We start from the raw sequence: 26,462 nt of genomic DNA, 5'->3' as shown, positions 1-26,462 counted from the left end.
AGTCAATTTCTTGAAAACAGTAATACTCTTATGCTGTGCTAGCTGGAATTAGCTGATTCATCTGGATTTAACCCAGTCTGTTTGCTGCATCAGTGGAGATCAGGCTTTTTAAAAATTGAAGTGAGGAAGTTTTTCATTCAAATCAAATATTTACAAACATGAAACTTGTATAATTAGAAGCACAAAGTCAAAGTAGCCTTTTCCTGGAATTTGAATATTTAAGTTAAAAGAAACAATTAAGTTCCATTTTAAAATAAGATTGAAAATGCCTGTTGTGCACACCATGTGGTGTTTAATATATTACTAATGGAATTTTGTTATTGATTGCAAGCTACTTTGTTGTAGAACTTGTAGACATTTAGCACTTCATGGATACACTAGATGTTAATCCCTTTTCGCCCCAAAAGAAAATTCAAAACTGTTCAGCAAAGAACAAAAATGAAAATTCCAAACATTTTTAAAGAATGGTACTAGAAATTAAATATCGCAACCTGATGTAGAATCTACCTTTTTATAATATAACAGGTCTAAAGGAATAAATGACCAAGATTTAAAATGGCTTATTAAAATGGATTGTTAAAAACCCACATTTTTCAGTCCTCCCGAGATTCCTGTTTGTATTTCAGTGTCTCCCCATCTTTATTCCGTGTTCCTACCCATCTTTATTCCGTGTTCCTTTTTTTAAACACGGGTCAACAAAGTGATCACCGGCTTTGTTTGGGCGGGCAAGAATCCGTGAGTAAGGAAGGTAATGCCTGAGCGGAGTCGGAGAGGGCCGGCTGGCGCTGCCAAGTTTTAGTAACTATTACTGGGCAGCGAATATAGCCATGATCAGGAAGTGGATAGTGGGGGGAGGGTCGGCAAGTGAGCGTATAGAGGCAGCTTCATGCAAGGGCACCAGTTTAGGGGCATTGGTAACTGTGCCTCTGCCGTTCCCGCCGGCACAGTACTCCACCAGTCCCGTGGTGGTGGAAGCCCTGAGAGTCTGGGGGCAATGGAGGAGGCATGTGGGAGCAGATGGAGCATCGGTTTGGTCTCCAATCTGTAATAATCACCGGTTTGCCCCTGGAAGTATGGATGGGGGATTCCGGTGATGGCGGAGAGCAGGGATGGAGAGGATGGGGGGGATATATTTATAGAGGGGAGCTTTCAGAGTTTGAGGGCGTTGGGAGGAGAAGTTTGGATTGGTGAGGGGAAACAAATTCAGGTACCTGCGGGTGCGGGACTTCCTATGTAGACAGGTTTCAACCTTCCCTTTCCTACCACCTAGGGGGATTCAGGACAGGGTAGTTTCCAGAGGGAGGGTAGGAGAAGGGAGCGTCTCTGACATTTGCAAGGAACTTATGGGGTCAGAGGAGACGCAGACTGAAGAGCTGAAGCGCAAGTGGGAAAAGAAGCTGGGAGGAGAGATAGGGGATGGTCTATGGGCAGACGCATTCAGTAGAGTCAACGTGTCCACAACATGTGCCAGGATCAGCCTGATACAATTCAAGGTTGTTCATCGGGCTCACATGACAGTGGCCCGGATGAGCAGATTCTTTGGGGTGGAAGACAATTATGCGGAAGGGCCAGCGAACCATGTCCACATGTTCTGGACATGGATTTAGGCAGGATTTGCAGATGTCATGTTCACGGTGTTAAAAGCAAGGGTGGCACCGAGTCCAGAGGTGGCGATTTACGGGGTGTCGGAAGATCCGGAAATCCAGGAGGAGAAAGAGGCAGACGCTCTGGGTTTTGCTTCCCTGGTAGTCCGGAATGGATACTATTAGCTTGGAGGGACACAAAGCCCCCGAAGTCGGAGACCTGGCTATCGGACATGGCTAGCTTTCTCTGTTTGGAGAAAATTAAGTTCGCCATGAGAGGGTCACTGTTAGGGTTCGCCCGGCGGTGGCAACCGTTCGTCGACTTCTTTGCGGAAAATGAATCGTCAGCAGAAGGGGTGGGGGTTAGTTTAGCTTAGAGTAGGGGGTTAATAAAGGTGGGACCTGTAAGGGAGGGAGACGGCTTTTGCATTATGTTTATAGATTCATGTGCATTGTTTGTTTATTTTGTTGTTGTTGTAAAACCAAAAATACCTCAATAAAATGTTTACCAAAAAAACCCTCAAATTTTTACTCAGCTGGTTCAACCATTAAATGATCTCCTAAAAGGCAACGGAAATCAAAAGACTCCGTTAACCTCACATTGGAACGGAAAGAGTAATTCTTGAACCTGAAACATTCTTTGTGCACAGCACCTGCACTTGGCATTCCACACAATAGAAGGCCTTCATTCAGTTAATGAGAAAGACGGCGACATGACAGCAGCTCTAGCCCAAGAACATGGTGACCAGTTAAGACTTGTAGGATATTATTGCTAAACTCGATAATGTGGCACTGGCATATGACAGCTGCCTCAGAGCCATGGAAGGAACCTGTCAAGCTGGAATTACTACAGCAGGCCTTGACTTAGACCAGCAGTTGATTATTAAATGTCCCCATGCAGTCCATTCCCTGCTTTCCATGAACAGAGTATCACAAGTCACATCAGCCAGATGGGCAGCAGTGTTGGAAGCAGCTAATCTTTACTTCCACCGAGCAAGTCCAGTCAATCCGTCAACTTTGCTCCCACTTCCGGAGGTGCAAAAGGGGGAAGAGGATGAAGGACATGACTTGTGTGGAAGTAATAAAAGAAATGGAAGAGGCACGCCTGGTAGAAGAACCACTACAGAACCCAGAATTGAATATATTTACAGATGATTCCTCCTTTATTGATAAAGGTGCCAGAAAGGCTGGATGGCCAGTCACCAGCCTCTAGGAAGTAATGGCGGAAAGAAGTTTGCCCCAAGGAACATCAGCTCAACAGGCCAAATTAAGGGCTCTAACTGAAGCATGTCATGTGGCAAAAGGTCAATCAGCAAACATCTACACGGACTCCAGATACGGTTTTGGAGTAGCCCATGATTTTGGTCACTTATGGAAGAAAAGAGGATACCTTACCACAGCAGGGACACCTATACGAAATGGGAAAGAAGTATAAGACCTTTGAGAGGCAATGGCTTTACCAAAAGAACTATCTATTCTCAAATGTAAGGCTCATACTCAAGAAGATACTATGGAAGCTAAAGGAAATGCCTTTGCAGACAAAGCAGCAAAAAAAAAGCTGCCTCTAAGTGGCATCCTTCAGCACCACCAAGGAATATCTACAAATTAGGAGTGACCAAATTATTACAAGATCTACGTGAAATGCAACGTGACTCCACACAACAAGAAAAATGGTCATGGCTAGATTCAGGTATTGAGGAGTATGATGATGATCTATGGAGACAAATTCAGACTGATAAACCAGGGGCACCAAAGGCACTGATGCCATTCCTGGAACAACAGATCCATTCATGGGGACATCTAGTCTCTCAACAGATGATGGATCGATTCCACAGAAGTTGGTGTGGCAAAGGATTCAAAAAACATGCACAATTGGTATTGGGTCATTGTGTGACATGTCAAAAGAACTTAGGACCTATCAAGAAAATGCCCCAGCTGAGAGCTCCTGCCCCCGCAGGACCATTTCAGAACATACAGATTGATTACATCACCCTTCCTCCGTGCCAAAGATACACTGAGGTCCTTGTGATAATAGATACATTTTTTAGATGGATAGAAGCTACTCCAGTCAGAAAGACTACAGCTACCCATTCAGCCAAAGACTATATTCCCAGATGGGGAGTACCAGCTAGCATTGATTCTGATCATGGAACCTACTTTACGGGTGTTGTATGTCAGGAGGTGTGCAGGTTCCTGAACATTGATTGGAATTTGCATTGTCCTTATCATCCAGAACTATTGACTTACAAAAGGCAGACTGTCATTTAATGAGTGATGAATTACTTAGTTATTGTCAAAATCTAACAAATGCTGTTAGCTCTGCTTCTGAACAGGTTTCCGTAGCCTGGGGTGATTCCCCCTGAAGGAGGACATACTATCGTCCCTGGCTAAGCTGTGTACCTAAAGAAGTTGCAAAAGGACCCTCTCGGGACCAAGTGGGAGGGCCCTTACCAAGTGCTGCTGATTACACAATCGGCTATTAAACTCCAAGGAAAGAAACACTGGATTCACGCATCACATGTGCACATCAGAATAATAATAATCCGTTATAATGTTTGCAACATTATTAATTTTAAGTTGCCTGGTCTGCTTAGCAGGCCTCTATGAACAGTTACATGACAATACCTTCCTTCAAATGTCTCAGTTATGCTCAAAACTTTAATATCTCTGGGTGCTGGGTATGTACTGCAATTCTTGCCCACTCAGAGGGAGGTATCCCTTTTATACCCGTTCCTTTTAATATTTCAGAAACTGCTGAATGGTATATTTTTAGAGCTCTGATCGCTCTTCCCATGTCCGTACAGGAGCAGAAAAATGTTGGGACTCCAGAATGGCAGTTAATGTTAATCATTATGTCCAATATTGGAGATCTGCAAGTTATTCATTGAACATCTTTAGAGGATGGTATCAACATGACTATGACATAGACCAAAACCTTCCCCAAATTCACCTCCTATCTGCTAACAAGAAAGGGTCCATGTGCTTAGTTATTGATGATCCTGTAGGAATGAGGATGGGATATAACAATTGCTCCCGTTATTTTCATGCGAGTACATCTTGTACTCGATTCCGAGCTCAAAGAATTGCTCGCGCCGCCATCCTAACAGGCTTACATAATCTCACGAGTAATTCCACATTTCCAGATCTCTTAGAAGAAATTACCCGTTATACTCCTCATAATGGAACCTATTTTGCCTGTGATAACAAGGCCTACCCCTGGCTTCTAAGATCTTGGTCAGGAGTCTGTTATTTAGCATACGTCATACCTCCCATCCGTCATCTCTCTAACCTAACAGGACCACCAGTTCAAAGAGGTGTTCAAGAAGGAGAGTAGAGATAACCCCGGTAACTATAGACCAGTTAGCCTTACTTCTGTTGTGGGAAAAGTCTTGGAAAGGTTTATAAGAGATAGATAATCATCTGGAAAGGAATAATTTGATTAGAGATAGTCAACATGGTTTTGTGAAGGGTAGGTCGTGCCTCACAAACCTCATTGAGTTCTTTGAGAAGGTGGCCAAACAGGTGGATGAGGGTAAAGCAGTTGATGTGGTGTATATGGATTTCAGTAAAGCGTTTGATAAGGTTCCCCACGGTAGGCTATTGCAGAAAATACAGAGGCATGGGATTCAGGGTGATTTAGCAGTTTGGATCAGAAATTGGCTAGCTGATAGAAGACAAAGGGTGGTGGTTGATGGTAAATGTTCTGACTGGTGTCCAGTTACTAGTGGTGTACCACAAGGATCTGTTTTGGGGCCGCTGCTGTTTGTCATTTTTATAAATGACCTGGAGGAGGCGTAGAAGGATGGGTGAGTAAATTTGCAGATGACACTAAAGTCGGTGGAGTTGTGGACAGTGCAGAAGGATGTTACAAGTTACAGAGGGACATAGATAAGCTGCAGAGCTGGGCTGACAGGTGGCAAATGGAGTTTAATGCAGAAAAGTGTGAGGTGAGGGACTTGAGGCTGTTTTCGTTAGAGAGAAGAAGGTTAAGAGGTGACTTAATTGAGGCATACAAGATGATCAGAGGATTAGATAGGGTGGACATTGAGAGCCTTTTTCCTCGGATGGTGATGTCCAGTACGAGGGGACATAGCTTTAAATTGAGGGGAGATAGATATAGGACAGATGTCAGAGGTAGGTTCTTTACTCAGAGAGTAGCAAGGGCGTGGAATGCCCTGCCTGCAACAGTAGTGGACTTGCCAACACTAAACGCATTCAAATGGTCATTGGATAGGCATATGGACGATAAGGGAATAGTGCAGAGGGACTTTAGAGGGGTTTCACAGGATGGTGCAACATCGAGGGCCAAAGGGCCTGTACTGCGCTGTAATGTTCTATGTTCTACAGAGAGAAACGTGCGCTCACCGTAAAAGATAGATTTCTTGCTCACCTTATTCCTTTTTATTGGCAGAGATGAGCGGCCAGTGAACTGAACAAACTAACTGACATAATAGAACAAGTAGCTAATGATACCTCCTACGCCCTAATTGGAATTTCTGACGAAATGGTTGCTATCAGAACTGTTACCTTACAGAATCGAATGGCACTTGACTATTTGTTAGCCGAAAAAGGTGGCACCTGTGCCCTGATTGATGCACAGTGTTGCACCTATATCCCAAATAATTCAGACCAAGTCAAAGACTTGGCAATACACATCCAAAACGAAGTTAAGAAACTTGAACACCCCTCTAATACCACTACGTTGGACGCTTAGGTAGCACTGGAAAGTCCGTTATCCAGGGAATTTCCGTCTTTTGCGTTGTTGGATTTATCCTTTACGTAATCATCATGCTCATCAGATGTGCATGCCAATGCATGGCAGCCCGTACCGCCCAAAGGATTCAAGTGGTTCAGTCCACACCCAGTGCACCCAATAACTTTGAAATGGAAAGTTTCTGTTGAACTATTAATCACTGCATTGTTCAATTGATACGTATTCAGCTTCCCTCATGGTGTATATGCAGTACTCTGAAGTGTGCTGAATGTAGGAATTTATTGTATTATATGTATTTGGTGCTGTAAGGGTTAAAAGCCTGGCTTAGTATGTGACTGCTGCAGTCATGTTAAAAATCTTTGTTTGAAAGCCAGCTTGGGCTTTTGGAGCCAGAGATGCAGTTAAAGCATCGTAAAATTTTGGGCTAATGTGCTTTTATTTATATCAAGAGGGTTTCCTGCAGAGTAGTTAATTAGAGACATTGTGTTCAGTTGAGCTAGATGGTGTTTTAATGGGAGGAGTCAAGGGTTGAAGCAGTCAAGTGTTAAGATTTTGTGTGTGGCTGAGAAGGTTTCTGAACAAATACAGCCAGAGATTCTGCATTTTTCTGACAGGGTGTCAGGTCTCTTTCTTTCAAACAGTTTCAAAAGATTTTTCTTTCTTAAAGTAGAGTATTCCTGGGTGCTAACTTATTTTAAAAGTGGATTGGGATCCTAGATGGCTTTGTTGTTTGAATAGAACTATAGATAGCAGTTAAGGGTTATTGTATCACTGTATTAATTAGCATCATTTAAGGGGTAATTGTACACTATTTTCTTGTGGGATGTTAAAGATATTTTAATACTGTGTTAGTAATAAAATTTGTTTTAATATACCATATCCCTATTTTGTGTGTAATTATTCCTAGAGCTAGGTATCCCTTCCTCACAGTCTTACAAAATTAAAATAAAATATTGGGATTTCTGTCTAGTATCCTAGCCATTGTTGGGGTCTGGTCTAGGATCATAGTAAAATAATTCCCCAATAGTCAAGGCCAGATGTTAAAAAGAGAACAAAAAAGCAAAACTAAAGGTTCTGGATCTGAAATTCATAACAAAGTAAATGAATGGACAGCGCACACTGAAGTATGATATTAATATTAATTTATATGATCGGATAGCAATGAGAGACATGGTTGCAGGATGACAAAGGTAGTCCTAAATATTGATGGGTAAATGACATTCAAGAAAAGGAAGCTGAGAAATGGTGGAGGGTAGCACTGTTAATCAAATATGGCATTGGTGCAATAGTTAGAGATGACCTTGGTTCATGAGATCAGAATTGATTTGGGTGGAGATGAAGAATAGCAGGAGAAGGAAGTCATTTGTGGGAGTCATTTATAGGCCCCCTAACTGTGACCACAATGTAGGACAAAGTTTACAAGAATAAATATTGGGTGCTTGTGATAAAGGAATGGCTAAAGGGATAAAGGGATAAATGGAAGATTTCAATCTACATATAAACTGGAAAAATCAGATTGACAGTAGTAACCTGGATGAGGAGTTCTTGGAATGCTTTTGAGATAGAGCAGCATGTCTGTGAAGCAGGTTATATTTGACTTGGTATTGTTAAAGTAAATGAATGGATTTAGTAAAAAAGAGGTTAGAGCCAAGAGTAAAGAGCACAAGCTAGTTAATGCTTATATCAGAGTGTATTTTACACACCCTCAAGGACTCGAGATCAGCAAGAAGCCTCAAGCAAGGCCTTGGTTGTTTACGTCAGAGGACATAATCTCTAGCTCGGAGCAGTCCTGCTTTTAGGTGAAGGTTTAACAATAAACCTATGTAGACAAGCTGGGAATTTTAGGCAATTGTCTGTGTGCTGACTAACTATAGAAACACTTTGTACTTGTGACTTAGAAGAGAGAGCTGTTGATTGCCATTGTATTTGTTGTTATTGTTAATTATGTTATTGTAAATATGATGAAAATGTGAAAAAGTAAGAGACCAGAAATATTTATTTAAAAAAAGAGAGGGCGGCATGTGGTGCAGTGGTTAGCACTGGGACTGCGGTGCTGAGGACCCGGGATCGGATCCGGCCCTGGGTCACTGTCCGTGTCAGCCTATCAAACTGCCCCTGTAACTTTTTCCTCCTCACCAATCCCTTCACGGTGGGCACCCTCGAATATTCCCTGTCCACCTCCACTATCTCGCTCACTAAACGGTCATGTTCCGCCCTCCTTTCCTTATTCGCACGAACCGTAAATGAGATAATTTCTCCCCGGACCACTGCCTTCAGTGCTTCCCAAAAAATGCCTATCGACACCTCCCATTCTGATTGAACTCCACATAATTCCTAATCACCAACCGCACCTTATTACAAAAACCTCCATCCGCCAACAACCCCAAGTCAAACCTCCACCCCGGTCTCTGCTCTCGCCCTGTACTGAACCGAATATCCAGCCAGTGGGGCGCATGGTCCGAGATAACTATCCCCGCATACTCTGCCCCCTCCACCCCAACCAAAATCTGCCAACTCACTACAAAGTAATCAATCCTCGAATACACCTTATAGACGTGTGAAAAGAAGGAATACTCCCTTCCCTCTGGGGATATGAACATTGTTGACTCTCCAGCTATAAACATGCTGGGGTCCTGTCTGTGTGGACATTCTCCCCATGTCTGCGTGGGTTTCATCCCCACAACCCAAAGATGTGCAGGTTAGGTGGATTGGTCACGTTAATTTGCCCCTTAATTGGAAAAAAATAATAATTGGGTACTCTAAATTTATTAGAAAAAAAGAGAACGCTGTATTAGAATTCTCTCTTTGTGAGAACAATATTAGACATGAAGGCTGTATTAAAGGAGTATGGCTTTGGAGGTTTCTCTGGGGTGGTGCCTTCCATGCTTGACTCATGAATAAACTCAGGTAGGACCCAATCACCACCCATCGTCAGGCAAATATGGCACTTTTCCAATTCATTGGCCAGCAGCCAACCAATCAAACCGAATTCCTCTGATCTCTCGGGTGCCAAAATGTGAGTTCTGCTGTTCAAAAGCTAGCACAGTACACAATTTTGTAACTTTTGAGTTCCTCACTTCCTCTGTTTGACTTAAAGGTATATGTCCATTAAATATTATGGATCAAAAATGATAACGGCAAAATGGAAGAAATGGGAAATAAGAGAATCAACAGGATTACAATATCGCTAATAGATATAATTGCCCTCTCTCGAGACTTGCTATTTTAAAACTGTCGCTGGCTTTTTTAAAATATGGAACTGCACAATTTAAGTATTTTTTGGGAAGTAAGGGTGGACCTGGGGTGGCACAATAATTAGCACTGCTGCTTCACGAAGCTGAGGACCCAGGTTTGATCCCGGCCCTGGGTCACTGCCCGTGTGGAGTTTGCACATTCTCTCTGTGTTTGCAGGAGTCTCACCCCCACAACCCAAAGATGTGCAGGATAGGTGGATTGGCCCTTAATTGGAAAAAAAAAGAATTGGGTCCCCTAAATTTATTCAGAAAAAACTATCATCAATTGATTATAAACCCATCTGATTCACTGATATCCTTTAGGGAAGGAAATCTGCCGTTCTTACCTTGTCTGGCCTATATGGAACTCCAAACCCACTGCAATATAGTTGGCTCTTAACTGCCCTCTGAAATTGCTTCAATTCAAGGATAATTAGGAATGGGCAACAAATTCAGGCCTTGCCCACATCCCAAAGAATTAAAACAAAATTAAGAACACAATTGTGTGAGAAACTGTTTAAAGAAGGTTCACTCAGCTGAATCTAGACAAGAGTGAGTATTTTGTGGTGCCTCGGCTGGGTGTGGGGCAGCGGTGGAGGGGCTGCCATTCCGTAGGGCAGGGACTCACCTTAGGTACCCGGGGGTGCAGGTTGCCCCGGAGTGGGGGGGGGGGGGGGGGGGGGGGGTGCTCCGCAGGTACAACATTTCTAGTTTGGTGGGGAGAGTGAAAGCTCATCTGGCAAGGTGGGATGGTCTCCCTCTGTTACTGGAGGGTCGGGTACAGGTGGTTAAAATGAACATGCTGCCGCGATTTCTGTTTATTTTTCAATGCCTGCCGATTTTCCTGACAAAGGCTTTTTTCAGAGAGATTGAGGGGAGGATTACTTTGTTCATATGGGGAGGGAAGGTGTCCAGAGTTAGAAAGGTGCTACTATAGAGGGGAAGGCAGGCAGGGGGATTGAGTCTTCCGAACCTGATGTATTACTACTGGGCGGCGAATGTGGAGAAGGTGCGGAGCTGGGTAAGAGGGGCTGATTCCCAGTGGGTCAGAATGGAGGAGAGTTTGTGCAGGGGGTTGGGATTGAAAGCACTAGCAACAGCGCCGCTCCTCATAGCCCCGGGGAAGTACTCAGGTGATAATAGCTTCATTGAGAATTTGGAGGCAGTTTCGCCAACATTTCGGGTTGGGGGTAGGGTCAAGGGAAATGCCGATTTGGGGGAACCACAGATTTGAGCCAGGGAGGTGAGATGGAAATGGGAGGAGAAGGGGATTAAGACACTGAAAGATTGGTTTCTTAGGGGTCGGTTTGCAGGATTGAAGGAGCTGGAATCGAAGTATGTGCTGGAGCAGGGGGAAATGTTTAGATACATGCAGATTCAAGATTTTCCAGAAAGGAGATTCAGAACTTCCCAGAGGAGCCAGCCTCCACATTGCTGGAGGAGGTGCTGACAACATGGGGACTGGAGAAGGGAGTAGTGTCAGCGGTTTACAGAGCTATTTTGGAAGAGACGGAGGCACCACTGGAAGGGATCAAAGCAAAGCGGGAGGGAGAGTTGGGAAAGGATATGGAGGTGCACCGGAGAGTGAATGCCTCCACATCATGCGCGAGGTTGGGGCGACAGGTGTTAATGGCGACTATGGGTGATTCCTGATTCCTTTTTGTCATTTGTTTATGTGAACATGTGGCCGAATGTTTTGGGTTTGGTGGGAGGATGGGATCGTTGTTATTGATACGGGGATTGACATATTTGTTACTGATTATTGTTATTGTTGGTGGGTGTAAATTTGGGAGAAAATGTGAAAAAGGAGAATAAAGAAATATTTTTTAAAAAAGGTTCACTCAACAGGTTTCTGGCTTATCTAATGAGGAAAGGTTGAGCAAGTCCACTGTAAATTCTATGTCCAAAGTTCAGCCTGTTCCCATTGGAGTTTAGAAGAATGAGAGGTCATCTTATTGAAACATACAAGACCCTGAAAGGACCTGACAGGGAGAGCTGCTGAGAGAATGTTCGGGGGTGGGGGTCTAGATCTAGGGGACACAGTTTAAAGATGAATGGAGATTTTTCCTTTCTCTTCGACGGTCTGTGGAATTCTCCACCCTGAGAGCAATTGAGGTTGGGTCAAAGGTTAAGTTACAAAGATTTTTGATAAACAAAGGAGTCAAATGTTACGGGAGTTAATAATAATAATAATCTTTGTTATTGTCTCAAGTGGGCTAACATTCACACTGCAATGAAGTTACTGTGAAAGTCCCCTAGTCGCCACACTCTGGGGCCTGTTCGGGTACACGGAGGGAGAATTCAGAATGTCCAAATTACCCAACAGCATGTCTTTCGGGACTTGTGGGAGGAAACTGGGGCACCCGGAAGAAACCTACGCAGACACATTGACAACGTTGAGATTCCGCACAGATAGTGACCCAAGCCGGGAATCGAACCTGGGTCCTTGACGCTGTAAAGCAACAGTGCTAACCACTGTGCTACCGTGCCACCCTGTGGACAGGACAGTGGATTAGCCATGATCTTATTGGCAGACCTGGCTTGAGTGCCTAAATGGCTTACTCCTGCTCATAATTCTTGTAGTTTTACGTTCTTATTAAAATATAGATTAGCATTTAGATGAGTTACATTCAATAGATTCAGACCATGCACATCTGCAGCATGTTTGTGAAACTAGACAAAGGATATCTGAGGAGCCACCTCCACCACAGCAGCAAATTACATCTGTTTTTGGAACAGTAATGGTCTGAAATCTTTAGACAGAGCGGAAAGGAAAGAAATTCCTTGCAAAAGGAGACAAAGCGAAAAAAGTTATCAGCATGAGAAATTTTGAACCAATAATATTAATAATATATACAAAAAGTTGGGGGGGGTGGTGAAAGAGACTGGTCAATGTAAAAATTAATACTAGTGACATTAACATATGAACGTTTCAGACATTTGAATATGATTCCTTCATTTTAAATGGACTGACAGTCATTAAAAGGGCAAAGAAATCTTTACAAATGCAGCGTTTGCCTTCTATTATAGACAAAAGTAATTTTCAAACTTTGTATGAGCTTTCTCATACTCACTTAAAGCAACACCAACATAGAGAAAGTAATTTCCTACATACAAAGGATTAGGTAAAATATTGCTTCATTTTCCCCCCAAAATATAATGCTAACTTAAAAAAAGAGAAAATGTTATAAAATATGGGGTACTAGTGCTGAACAATAAGAGCTTTCTTGCCCTTATTTTGTTTTTAAAAATGTGACAGTATGCCCATGAACAAGTCAGATTTTCCTGCCAACTACCTCATTACTTTTGTCTATTTTTAAAACTGAGAAATAGGTGAAGGATCAATTTGTACTAAGATTGGAAAATAGGAAGTAGAACCGTTACCTAGTTTTAAAAATCAGTAGATTACAGGAAGAAAGAATGATTGAGGGAGTTGAGGATTTGTGTTTTACAAAGATCTTGGGTAAAGCAGGGTCAGATGATTACGCGATGAATCAAAAAAGAGGATTAAGCAGTGAGAGAGAGAAAAACCATGCACTATTTTTCAGCTAAATCAATAGCAAACAGATATCCTGTTTTCGGGATCTCTGTTGGTGTCACTCTAATGCATGCGTTGAGTGAAAACAGCTTGGGCTCATGTGTCCTGGAATTCTGCTAACAACAGCAATTTTTAAATATAGCTTACTCTGCGGAAAAGTATAAAAGTCTTACAGCACAGAAAGAGGCCATTCGGTCCACTAAACCTGCATCAGCTTTTTTGAAGAGCAATTTGCTTTGTCCCACCCCTCCAGCTGGAGTATTGTGTTCAATTTTAGGCACCACACCTTACAAGAAATATGAAGGCTTTGAAGATGGTACAGAAGAAATTTACCAGATGGGTTCCATGGACGAGTGAATACAGATACATTAAAAAAAAATTTAGAGTGCCCAATTAATTTTTTCCAAATAAGGGGCAATTTAGCATGGCCAATCCACCTACACTGCACATCTCTGGATTGTGGGGGCAAAACCCACGCAAACATGGGGAGAATGTGCAAACTCCACACGGACAGTGACCCAGAGTCGGGATCAAACCTCGACTCTGTGAGGCAGCTGCGCTAACCATTGTGCCACCGTGCCGCCTGTAAGAGAATACAGATACATGGATAGATTGGAGATGCTGTGGTTAAGCTCCTTAAAGAAGGCAAGTTTATATATTGCCAACATCAAATACACTCACTTCTTCACTGAGAGGAAGTTCATTAATTTTTCACTCCCAAAAGTTTAAATGGTGGTGTGCGTGGCAGGGGAGAGGGGGGGGGGGGGAGGAAGGAGGGGATAGTCTGCAAACACTAACAATTTGCAGTCACCATTAAACATACTTCATCTGCAATATTTTGTTGAAAATATGGATGATCATTTTTTCCAATGCAAGCAGTCAATTATAACTGCAACTATATTCACGTTTGAGAAAGATCAGAGTGGGGGAGAGAAATATACGAGAAAATCAGTCAATGGGAAATTACAATCTATCAGTTACTTTTAACTGCGGCACAGAGGTTAGCAGGGGCCTGGGTTCAATTCCAGTCTCGAATGACTGTCGAGTTTGCACATTCTCTCAATGTCTACGTGGGTTTCCTCCGGGTGCTCAGGTTTCCTCCCAGAGTCCAAAGATGTGCGGGTTAGGTGAATTGGCGGTGCTAAATTGCCCCTTAGTGTCCAGGGACATGCAGGTTAGGTTGCGCGGCTACGGCGAAAGGCCGGTGTGAATAGGGGAGTCGATCTGGGTGGAGTGCTGTTTCTGACGATTAGTACAGACTCTATGAATTAAAAACACATTTCTGTAACTGCACAGCAGATTCATTCGTATATCAAAGAGGAGTTAACATTTTGGATTTATTTGAGTTCTAAGTAGATGACTAATGCTTCCTGCAAACTATCTCTCCATAAAGTTTTTCCAGAGGTGAGTAAGCAAAAAAGAAAAAACACTGTCATCTTTTGGAAGGAAAACTTGGTGGATGGTCTCTTAGATTAAAACAATAATATGGGGCTTACAGGTCTTACTTTTTCGAAGCTTATCGGTATTGCTGGCACTCAGACATAAAATCTGTCATTTTCCCAGTCAACTGTAGCAGGGAAGGAAATAAATTATGGAAATCCGAACCAGTTTAGTTAAATTAGGAAAAGATTAGGATTTGTATGCTCTTTTGGGGATTCAAATACCATTGCCTTCAAGCCGCTTACTTCGCAATAAATGAACATAACAACATAAGAACTAGGAGCAGGAGTAGGCCATCTGGCCCCTCGAGCCTGCCCCGCCATTCAGTAAGGTCATGGCTGATCTTTTGTGGACTCAGCTCCACTTACCCGCCCGCTCACTGTAACCTTTTATTCCTTTACTGTTCAAAATCTATCTACTTTTGCCTTAAAAACATTTAACAAGGTAACCTCAACTGCTTCACTTGGCAGGGAATTCCACAGATTCACAACCCTTTAGGCGAAGAAGTTCCTCCTCAATGGTTTGATGAATTCTTATAATTCAAAATTCCATATCATTATAACCATAACTACTTCTCCAATTGATACGCAGATACTTTATTCAGTAGATTAATGCCATATTCAGTAGATTAATACAACAATATAAAGAACTGAAGCAGGAAACATACCATTTCCTTCCAGGCTGCAGCCAACAAAATTTGGCAACACAACTTATTTGCATAGAGTTAGCCAAGGATTGACATTTATTCCATGGTTCACTTCAGAAAATACTTTCTGAAGCCAAAATGGCTACACAAGTTTAAATTTTATCCAGTTAAAAATCCATTTTAATACACAGTAGTCCATTAATAACAGGTGACAAGGTCAATCCTTCTGACACAAGTCACATCTGGGTAAAGGTACAATTTCACAGTGGGCATTAAAAAATCTTGATTAAAAAGTTAACAATTAAAAATACAAATTATAAACAGAAACATATGAGGATATAAAAAGAGAGAATGAGATGGAGAGATTGAGATTTATGAGGAGTTAAAACTCTTCCACGCTCATAAAAGGTAGATTTGTTATCTGCTGTATCTATTGTATAACCTTAAGATAATGTGTTCTGACCATTAAACAAATTCCATACGCTACACAGAAGTTTCACATCTGGAAACGGGGCCAGTATCCTATACATGTGAACGTGTTTGTCTGTTCTATGTTTCCATAAAACAGCAGTCACTTAGCAACCAAAAATGTTCTTGGGAGTTGAACAGTTATTCCCACAACTATTCATCAATCTTCAGGATATGTCTGTACCTAAATGTTATTCACATGAAAAAAGTGTATTAAACACAAGTTTCAGGCTTGTTCAGGGAAATTTCAGCAAAATATAATTTGATATGAAAATTAAACAACAGACTTAGAAGTTGGCCAAAAAGTACATCTTATTCTCTCATGTACACACAAGTAAATGCTTGCATGTGTGTTTATCACATATTTAAATTAGAAACAAACTACAGTTCTGGGCACAAAAGTAGTCTGAAAAGACATCCATCATATTTTCTCATATCACAGTTTGCAAATAATAAAAAGAACATTAAAACATCTTGTGCATCAAAGGTTAAATAAGTTTTGAACAGCACAATTATCAAGTTTATTCATTCATTAAACGTCCTTATTTTAATCATAACATCACAGCTCAGATGGGCGGCACAGTGATAAGCACTGCTGCCTCACAGCGCTGAGGACCTGGATTCGATCCCGGCCCCGGGTCACTGTCTGTGTGGAGTTTGCACATTCTCCCCATGTCTGCATGGGTCCCACCCCCACAACCCAAAAGATAGGTGCAGGATAGGTGGACTGGTCACGCTAAATTGTCCCTTAATTGGGAAAAAAAAAATGGGTACTCTAAATTTATTAAAACAAACATCACAGCTCAGAGAAAGACCATTTGGCCCAATTAATCTGTGCTGGCCTTTTGAAAGAGCTACTCGATTGGTTCCAATCCGTCGGCCTTTCCTCACAGCACTGCAATTATTTTTTTGTTCAGCTGTTTATCCACATTTGTTTTGAAAGTTACACTTCAATCTATTTTCACCTCCCTCACAGGTAAACATTCCAAATCATAACTTGCTACATAAAACATCTCCACATTTCCTCTCTTGTTCCTCTGCTGATCAACGTTAAATCTGCATCCTCCAGTTACCAACCCAACTACCGGCAGAAACAGTTTCTCCTTATCCACTGCCTATTTTATTTTAAGAAACACCCCACAATTTTTTGCTAATGTAAAAAAGGCAAAGTAGATTTTACAGTTTTCTTCAAGCCATTTTATAATCAAGATTTATAGCAATTATGCAACACGGTTTCCAAAAGATTTACATTAAGCTGATGTAGCCAAGATCATTAAGGCTTTGATAATTTAAGAATTTAAAGGAACATCCAAGTAGATGTAGGAAACTGTAGTGTAGAGCAGCCAGGCCATATTCCTCTGGCCATCCAAGTATTCATCAGCTATAAGTAAATTGCAACATTTTCACAATGGCCAAATTCTTTATCTAATCAAACAATATACAGAAAAACTCCCAGTATCAACAATGTACAGTATAATATATGTGCACATCGCAGTTACAGATCAAGTAACATCCTTTCTTTGCCTACCACTAAGAAAATAATCTAGTTAACCCATACTTAATGTGTTAAGCATGTCAATGATAATGCAGCATCAATAATCTCAGCTGAACTTGAGTATTATATTACCAGATAGGGACAGCTTAATAAAAATAACATATTTAACACCTTTATTATAATAAAACATCCCAAGATGGCTTCAGAGGGGGGGTTATAAAGCAAAATTAGATCAAACCACATAAGGCAATATTAGGCCAGATGACAAAAAGCTTGACCAAAGAGCTTTAAGGAGCATCGTAAAAAGGAGGAAATGAACCAAAGGAATTGCCTGAGTTTAGGGCCTTGACTGCTGAAGGCATAACTACATATGGATTCAAATTTGGGATGCAGTGGTTAGCACTGCTGCCTACAGCACTGAGGACCCGGGTTTGATCCCGGTCCTGGGTAACAGTCTGTGTGGAGTTGGCACATCCTCCCAGTGTCTGCGTGGTTTCACCCCTACAACACAATGATGTGCATGGTAAGTGGAGTGGCCATGCAAAATTGCCCCTTAATTGTAAAAAAAATAATTGGGTACTCTAAATTTGAGAGAAAAAATAAAAATTTGGGATTCTCAAACTATAATTGTAGCAACACTGATACCTCAGAACATTATGGAGCGGAGAGTAAATTGGGCTCATATTTTCTTGAGTTTAGAAGAATGAGAGGCAATCTCATTGAAACCTTAAATTCTGAAGGGGCTTAATAGGAGTGTTGAGAGATTGTCTCTGCGGGTCAAGGAATCTAAAATATGGGGGCACTGTCTTAAGATAAGGAGCATTTTAGTCTGGGATAGAGACGCAATGCTCCATTGCTGCATACATTTAAGGCTGGGACAGACAAGGGTTTGGTCTCAGTAAATCAAGGGATATGGGGAGTGGGCAAGAAAGTGGAGTTGAAGCATAAGATCAGTCATGATCGCATTGAATGGTGGAGCAGACACGACGGGCCACATGGCCCACTCTGGTTCCTATTTCTTGTGGAACTGGGGAAGATTACAGAAATAGGGACGGGTGAGACCATGGAGAAACTGGTATTTTAAAAATCAAGGTAATTCATGGCGCCGAGGACCTAGGGTTGATCCAGGCCCCGGGTCACTGTATGCATGGAGTTTGCACATTCACCCCATGTCTGCGTGGGTCTCACTCCCACAACCCAAAAAGATGTGCAGAGTAGGTAGATTGACCACTCTACAATTGCTCCTTAATTGGGAAAAAAAATAATTGAGTACTCTTAATTTTTTTAAAAATCAAGGTATTGCTTAACCAGAAGCAATATAGGTCAGCAAGCACAGAAATGAGGAGCACATGGTACAACACTTACAGTAAGCCCAGATAGCAGAATTGTGGGTGACCTGAGGCTACAATGTGGGTAGCTGGCCAGGAATGCATTGAAATAATCAAGTCTAGAGTAACAAAGGCATGGATGAGGATTTCAACAGCAGACGAGTGCAGCAGGGGTGGGTGAAGTCAGGCAATATTACAGAGGTGGAAATAGGCGGTTACTGTGATGGCACTGCCAAGTTGTCAGAAGCTCATCTCAGTCAAATATGACACCAAATTAACAAACGGTGTGGTTCATCCTCAGACAGCTGCAAGGGACTATAAATATAATGTATTGTTCCACAAGAGAGGCTGGCTTGGAAACTCGCTCCAAGTGGAGATGTGAAATACTAATTTGGTAATATGCTTCCCATTCTGTACTTATCCAGTTCGCATTCTATAGGAACAATAGATTGTTCAGAAACAAATAAAGCAACCGAAAACCTCAGAAGTGGCTAACCATTGATGGAAAATAGTCATACACAATGTGTCGCAGTGATATCATAGCTCACTTACTGAAAGATTTTTCAATGTGGGATATTGGTCTAGGTTCACTCATCCAGGGTGAACCAACCATTTGGACTTCACTATCAACACGCTTGATTGCTGACCAAAGCTATCAGAACAATTTGACAACTCACCTGGAACATTAATCCACACACACGCTATTGTTCGAAATCCGCAACAAATCACTCAGGCTTTGATGTTAGATTTATCTGGGAGTTGTACGAGTGGTATCCGAAAAATTGCAAGATGTGCTCAATTTCCTCCGAGTTGTGACAGCTAGAACTAGGGGGTCCCTGCAGACTGTCAGGCTGATGTTTACACTCCACACATCTGCAGAGCGAGTGACAGTTCACTCGGAGGCCTATTTAAACGATCACTTGAGGAGACATTTTAACCACAAAATAAACCTACAGACCCCAATCTCAGGATTATGACGCACAACACCGTGTTAAAAGAGGAGGGAGGGTCGCTGCTAGTTAATTTATTAAAAAAAACACAGTGGCGTGATTTGTCATTCATTACCTAAATTATCGCTTTCTGAAAGACTTGTGTTGACGATCCCGAAGACTGGGTTCAGCGCTTCACCAGGCCCATCTTTCAGCCAACATCACCGCTCCCGACTAGTCCTTGAAGAGAAAAAAAAATCCGCGCCGGAAAAGGGGCGTGAGCTTGATCAGCCGTGAATGACAGGCTGCTTACCCAATGGGCGACGGGCAATTATCTTGATTGGCAGCTCTTGCAAACAATCGGTGAAGAGGATTGAGCGATGGGCGGGCCCTTATCTGGGCAGGATGACTTCACCCAGTCAGGCGGCACAGTGCGTGTGAGCGGGGGGCGGGGCTTGTCGCCGCAGTGAGAGAATTTCTCTGGCCGGCTGCACCCCCACCTCAATCCACTATTGGTCAATACGTTGTCAATCAGTGAACGGGACGGCGGGCGGGCTTGTTGTAATTTCCGGTTGTCCGACAGAGGCTGGGCTTGTGCCTGCGCTGAAAAAAGGAAGGGGTATTTTTTTTGCGGTTGTTGCAGGTTTTCGCTCCGATAGAAACTGGTTATATTGACGCTAAAATGGGAACCAGGGATGATGAATACGATTACCTCTTTAAAGGTAGGCGAGTTACCATCTATGGTGGAGTTAAAATGTGTTTGTCTTTTTTTTTACACAATTATCATAGACGTAGGCCTCAGGCTTTGTGTCTTCAAACTGGGCAAAGAGGGTATTAAAAATAACTTGCCCGCTGTGGACCAGGTAAGTTCTCAATTTCCTATCGGCGTTTTGTTAACTTACTCTTTCCATTCACGCTTTCCGACAGTAAGCGCCAATAGCGGGAGCTGGAACCGAGAGAGAAACCACCCCAAAAAATGTAGTCTGTAATGTGATAATATTAATCCTAATCGATTAGCTATGGACCTGCAGACCTAATCCAGATAAGTAATTGCACAGTAAAACTTTCTGCCCCTTTTTTTTCCTACACTTGAAGGATTATTTTTGTCAAGTGCAGTGTGTTTATTCTTTATTACAGGGCATACTTTTTTTTTTCTTTCAATGTTTACCTGAAAGTAGTTGCATGCACTTTCCTTTTCATAATACCTATGAGCTTTTTCTTGATTGTTTTGCTGTCTTTAACGTATCAAATATACTTTTACTCGCCACGGCATTGTATTTGTGATGTGTTCACACTTGGATTTCAGTAATGTGTGATATGTAATAGGTCTGTGAACTGAGAAAAACAGTGCAAAGATTTTTATTTCTACACCGAATGGCCTGTTCTGTGCTGTACTGTAGACGGGTTGTATCCGAAGAGAACGTTGGCAGTGTATAATGCTACTGGTGGTTTTAAGAATATCGTTGAGTGGTTGAGGTGAATGGGTTTGTAAAATCTTATTGGTCTGAGCATTTTTTTGCTAGCATAGTTACCAATGCACCAAATATGCCTGATGACATCAGTTTTCTTCCATGTTGTGATCTGTTCCTTGCTGGCTTTTCATTCTTCCACAATTCAACCTCTTTCTTAACTGTTCCCCCCTCAAAAACTAGATTTCTATTTTATATAGGTCCACCATTCTCTGTCTTCCGTATATACGTTCATAGAATTCCTACAGTGCAGAAGTAGGTCATTTGGCCCATCGCGTTTGCACTGATCCTCCAAAAGAGCACCCTACTTAGGCCAAATCTTTTATATTCATGTAACCACACATAACCGTTGGACGTTTAGGGGCAATTTAGAATGACAAAGCTACCTAACCCGCACATCTTTGGACTGTGGGGGCAAACCGGAGTACCTGGAGGATACCCACGCAGACAAATCGGGGAATGTACGAACAGTCACTTGAGGTCGGATTTGAACATGGGTCCCTGGTGCTAGTCACCGTATCACCTTTGCCCTTCAGTGGGAAAGAAATGGTGAAAGTTGAAAAATGCTATTTAGGGAATTAACCTTTTGATCCAAGATCAAATGTAGAGTAGGTTGAGAACTGTGTTTTCAGCCTATCCCAATTTACAGGTGCGGAGAAGACACTTATCCAATCTCTTTTAAGCGATTGCCGGATGTCTTTCTAATTATACAGAGCAGCAGCTATAATCTGTAAAAGGTAGATTCAAAATTGTGTTCTTGGATTGCAGTGCATTTATACTATTTCCCTGTCTGCAAATTTGTTTTGGGACCATTTCACTTTTATCTAGCTATCAAAATTAAACTATTGCTTATAAAATAAGAGGAAATGCTGGGAAAACTTTGGTCTGGCAGTGTCTGTGGGGCGAGAAAAAGAGTTAGTGTTGAGTCTTTATGTTTCGTGTCTGTATGGACTCAACATTAACACTCATTTTTCTCTCCACAGATGCCAGACCTGCTGAGCTTTACCACATTTTCTGTTTTATTTTGGATTTCAAGCATCTACAGTAATTTGCTTTAATTGAAGATCAACTAGTGAAATTGTATGGTTGCATATAGATATTCTCGTTTAAAAACATAATTGCTCCATTCAGATATCCATACCGAAAAGGGCAGACTTTCCCTTTTTCTTAAAGGGAAGACTGTATGCCTTCAGTTTTGAGTTGTTTGGTCATACCGTTTATCAGAAAGGGATTGAATTATAAATAGTGGAAGATTAGCTACCTATTAAACTTCACAAGCATAAGGCTTGATTATACGGATGGTAAGTAAAATATTTACATGAATGAGCAAAGGATTAGACTCATTGAAGCTTGGTCTTGGTACCCAAAAGAACTTCCCTCCTTCAAATAGCACTACATTCACCTGAAAGAGCAATTGAGGCCTTGGTTTAACACTTACCTGCAAGATGGCACTCAGCACTGGACTAAAGCATCAGCTTAGCTTATGTGCTTGCATCGTGAATCTACACCTTTCATACTTGGTTCCCAATCTAAAGTTTGACTTCACTTGTCTCTACAATAGTGTTCAACAAACTATTACAAATATTAAACTGACCAGTGGCACAATGGTTAACACTGCTGCCTCACAGCGCCAAGGACTGGGTTTGATTTCAGCCTCGGTTGACTGTGGAATTTGAACATTCTCCCCATGCCCATGTAGCTTTCCTCCGGTGCTCTGGTTTCCTCCCACAGTCCAAAGATGTATAGGTTAGGTGGATTAGCTGTGCTAAAGTTGCCCGTTGGCATCCAAAAAATGTGCAGATGGAGTTAGTGGGCCTGGGTGGGATGCTCTTACAGAGGGCCGGTGCAGACTCGATGTGCCCAATGGCCTCCTTCTGCACTGTAGGGATTCTATGGGGCGTCATTGCTGCACAATGGTTAGCACTGCTTTTTAAAAATAAATTGAGAGTACCCAATTATTTTTTTCTCCAATTAAGGGGCAATTTTTAGCGTGGCTAATCCACCTAACCCGCACATCTTTGGGTTGTGGAGGTGAAATCCGCACAGACATGGGAAGAATGTGCAAACTCCACACGGACAGTGACTCAGGGCCCGGGATTCGAACCTGGGTCCTCAGCGCCATATGGTTAACACTGCTGCCTCACAGCGCCAGGGACCCGAGTTCGATTCCGGCCTTGGATCACTGTCTGTGTTGAGTTTGTATGCTCTCCCCGTGTCTGCGTGGGTTTCCTCATGGTGCTCCTGTTTCCTCCCACAGTCCAAAGATGTGCGGGTTAGATGGATTTGACATGATAAATTGCCCCTTGGTGTCCAGGGATGTGTGGGTTAGGTTAAGGGGTTACGGGGACAGTACGGTGTGGTCATGGATAGAGTGCTCATTCGAATGGTCTGTGAAACTCGATGGGCTAAATGGCCTCCTTTTGCACTGATTCTATGATTACCTTTGTGAATAAAGTTTTCCCACTTCAAATTTTAGTTCTACCCAATTTATATTTGCCTTGTCTCTAATCAATCTGCATGTTACTCTTTAATATTTTGAGTCACATTGCTGCTACTGTTCATCAGCGGTGGAGAGATTGAATGTGGAGGGTAGCAACCAAGCAGCTGCTTTGTCCTGGATGGTGTTGAGCTTCTTGTCGTTGGAGCTGCCCTAATCTGGGCAAGTGGAGAGTATTCCATCATCCACCTGACTTGGATTGGATTTGTTTATTGTCACCTGTACCGAGGTAGAGTGAAAAGTATTTTTCTGCAAGCAGCTCAATAGATCATTAAGTACATGGGAAGAAAAGGGAATAAAAGAAAATACATAATAGGGCAACACAAGGTATACAATATAACTACATGAGCACCGGCATCGGATGAAGCGTACAGGGTGTAGTGTTAATGAGGTCAGTCCATAAGAGGGTCATTTAGGAGTCTGGTAACAGCAGGGAAGAAGCTGTTTTTGAGTCTGTTCGTGCGTGTTCTCAGACTACTGTATCTCCTGCCCAATGGAAGAAGTTGGAATCTCCTGCCCGATGGAAGAGTGAGTAAGCCGGGTGGGCTTACTTGTGCCTTGCAGGTGGTGGACAAGCTGTGGGGAGTCGGGAGGTGAGTTACTGGTTGAAAATTGCCTTTGACCAGCTCTTTAGCCACTGTATGCATATGGCCAGTCCCATTCAATTTCTGGTCAATGTTAACCCCCAGGATGTTGGTAGTGGGGTATTCAGCGAGGGTAATGCCATTCAATGTCATGGGGTGATCTTTTGTTGGAAATGGTCATTGCCGAGCACTTGTGTGGCGTATTACTTGCCATTTGTCAGCCCAAGCCTGGATATCGTCGGGTCTTGCTGCATTTAGACATGAACTGCTTTAGTATATGCCGAATCATGAATTGTGCTGAACTTTGTACAGTCATCAGCGAACATCCCCACTTCTGACCTAATAATGGAAGGAAGGTTATTGATGAAGGAGCTGAAGGTGGTTGGGCCTAGGATATTCCCATAAGAACTCCCAAACAGTGATGTCCTGGAGTTAAGATGATTGACCTCCAACTACCATAATTATCTTCCTTTTGTCCCGGGTACTACTCCAACCAGTGGACAGTTTTCCACCTGATTCCCATTGACACAGTTTTGCAAGGGTGCCTTGATGCCATATTCTGTCAAATGCCTTGATTTCAAGGGCAGTCACTCCTGCATCACCTCTGGCATTCAGTTCTTTTGACCATATTTGAACCAAGGCTGTAATGAGGTCAGGAGCTTAGTGACCCCGGCGGAACCCAAACTGAGCATCCGTGAGCAGGTTATTGCTGAGTAAGTGCTGCTTGTGAGCGCTGTTGATGAGCCCTTCCATCACTTCACTGATGATTTAGTCGACTGATGGGACAGTAATTGGCCGGGTTGGATTTGTCCTGTTTCTAGTGTACAGTACATACCTGGGCAATCTTCCACACTGCAGTTTTGTAGCTGTACTGGAACAGCTTGGCTAGGGGCATGAAGTTCTGAAGCACAAGTTTTCAGGAATATTGTCAGAGCCCATAATGTTTGCTGTATCCAGTGCATTCATCTGTTTCTTGGTGCCACATGGAGTGAATTGAATTGGCTGAAGACTGAAATCTATGATGCTGGGCACCTCCAGAGATGGATCACCCACTTGGCACTTCTGGCTGAAGATTGTTGCGATGTGCTGAGCACCTCCATTATTAATGATGGGGATATTTGTGGCAGGACTGCAGAGACCAGACCTGATCCATTGGTTGTGGAATTGCTTTGCTTTGTATAGTACTTGCTGCTTTTGCTGTTTGACGTGCAAGTAGCTTTACCAGGTTGACACTTCATTTTTCAATATGCCTGGTGTTGGTCCTCACATGCACTCTTCATTGAACCCAGGTTGATCCCCTAGCTTGGTGGTGATGATGGAGTGGAGGATATGCTGAATTACAGATTGTGTACAATTCTGGAGCTGATGGCCCACAGTGCCTCATGAATGCCGAATCTTGAGTTGCTGGATCTGTTCAAAGGGTCCATAGAGCTTTAACCTGGGGCTCTTGGTTATTAGACCAGCGACAGTACCTCTTGCCACCACCTCCCCTTACGATGTGGCATAACTTGTTGCAGGGCTTTCGTCGGCTCAAAATAGTGACTTGACACTGATAGAATGGAGTGGAGATTACTCCTCAGCGGGAAATAATCTGTTTGCCTGTCAAGTATGTACTCTTGTTTTCATTTCTACAATCCAAACCAACTTAATTATTTAAACTGCTAGAAGCACGTTCAGTAAATTTTGTAATCCATTGTCAACCACCGTCCATAATTGGACCACGACAAACTTTTAAATTCAGGAATAGCTAGTGTAGGTGCAGAACAAGTAATTTGTCAGGGTTTTTAAGCACTTGCGTTGTTTTGATTTTTGGTACAGTTCTTGCACATGCGCTCTATTGCAGTGCAGCTTTTGGGTTTTAAAAGTATTAGCTCGCTCCATATACTGATTAACAACCACCCAACTACAAAAGCAACTACAAAAACAACAAAAAAAGCAAACAACAAAAAGGAAAGAGATAACACCCGCCACATCCAACAAACCCATGTACCCAATTCTCCCTCCCACCGAACCAAACCCCCCCCCCCCGCCCGGGTTGCTGCTGCCGGCCTATTTCCCTACCGTTCCGCCAGGAAGTCCAGGAAAGGCTGCCGCCGCCTAAAGAACCCTTGTACTGATCCCCTCAGGGCAAACTTCACCTTCTCCAATTTAATGAACCCCGCCATATCATTGATCCAGGCCTCCACGCTTGGGGGCCTCGCATCCTTCCATTGAAGCAAGATCCTCCGCCGGGCTCCTAGAGACGCAAAGGCCAGAACACCGGCCTCTTTCGCCTCCTGCATTCCCGGCTCCACTGCAACCCCAAACATTTCATTGCTCGGCACAACATCGAGGGCCGAAGGGCCTGTTCTGTGCTGTACTGTTCTATGTTCTATTGCGAGTCCCCAGCCTGGCTTGACCCTGGATCCCACCACCCTCTACACTGTCCTTGCTACCCCCTTCCAAAACTCCCCCAGCACTGGGCATGCCCAAACCATATGGGCGTGGTTCGCTGGGCTCCCCGAGCATCTAGCACACCTGTCTTCGCCCCCGAAAAAC

General features: G+C 42.8%; 2 protein-coding genes across 9 annotated transcripts in view; one reads left to right on the top strand and one right to left on the bottom strand.

The window, feature by feature from the left end:
- march2 (membrane-associated ring finger (C3HC4) 2) overlaps positions 1-19,655 on the bottom strand; it is a 57,746-nt gene extending 38,091 nt beyond the window's left edge. For 3 of the 6 annotated variants that reach the window (XM_038776833.1, XM_038776836.1, XM_038776837.1), the window contains exon 1: positions 19,511-19,654. The gene's annotated coding sequence lies outside the window, so the exon portion shown is untranslated. Of the gene's footprint in view, positions 1-19,122; positions 19,379-19,510 lie in introns of those variants that run through there. The other 3 variants (XM_038776835.1, XM_038776839.1, XM_038776834.1) reach the window with 3 other exon arrangements.
- LOC119953042 (ras-related protein Rab-11B) overlaps positions 1-26,462 on the top strand; it is a 151,614-nt gene that overhangs the window by 105,741 nt on the left and 19,411 nt on the right. The window contains exon 1 of one of the 3 annotated variants that reach the window (XM_038776843.1): positions 19,913-20,096. The exons of 1 other annotated variant lie outside the window; for it this stretch is intronic. In XM_038776843.1, coding sequence (XP_038632771.1) covers positions 20,057-20,096 — 40 coding nt within the window. In that variant the 5' untranslated portion in view covers positions 19,913-20,056. Of the gene's footprint in view, positions 1-19,912; positions 20,097-26,462 lie in introns of those variants that run through there. One more of the 3 variants, XM_038776840.1, reaches the window with a different exon arrangement.

Source organism: Scyliorhinus canicula, chromosome 18 (assembly GCF_902713615.1).
Source record: "Scyliorhinus canicula chromosome 18, sScyCan1.1, whole genome shotgun sequence".
Classification (NCBI taxonomy): domain Eukaryota; kingdom Metazoa; phylum Chordata; class Chondrichthyes; order Carcharhiniformes; family Scyliorhinidae; genus Scyliorhinus; species Scyliorhinus canicula.
The sequence above is the reverse complement of the archived record's forward strand: the minus strand, read 5'-3'. Positions and strand labels throughout refer to the sequence as shown.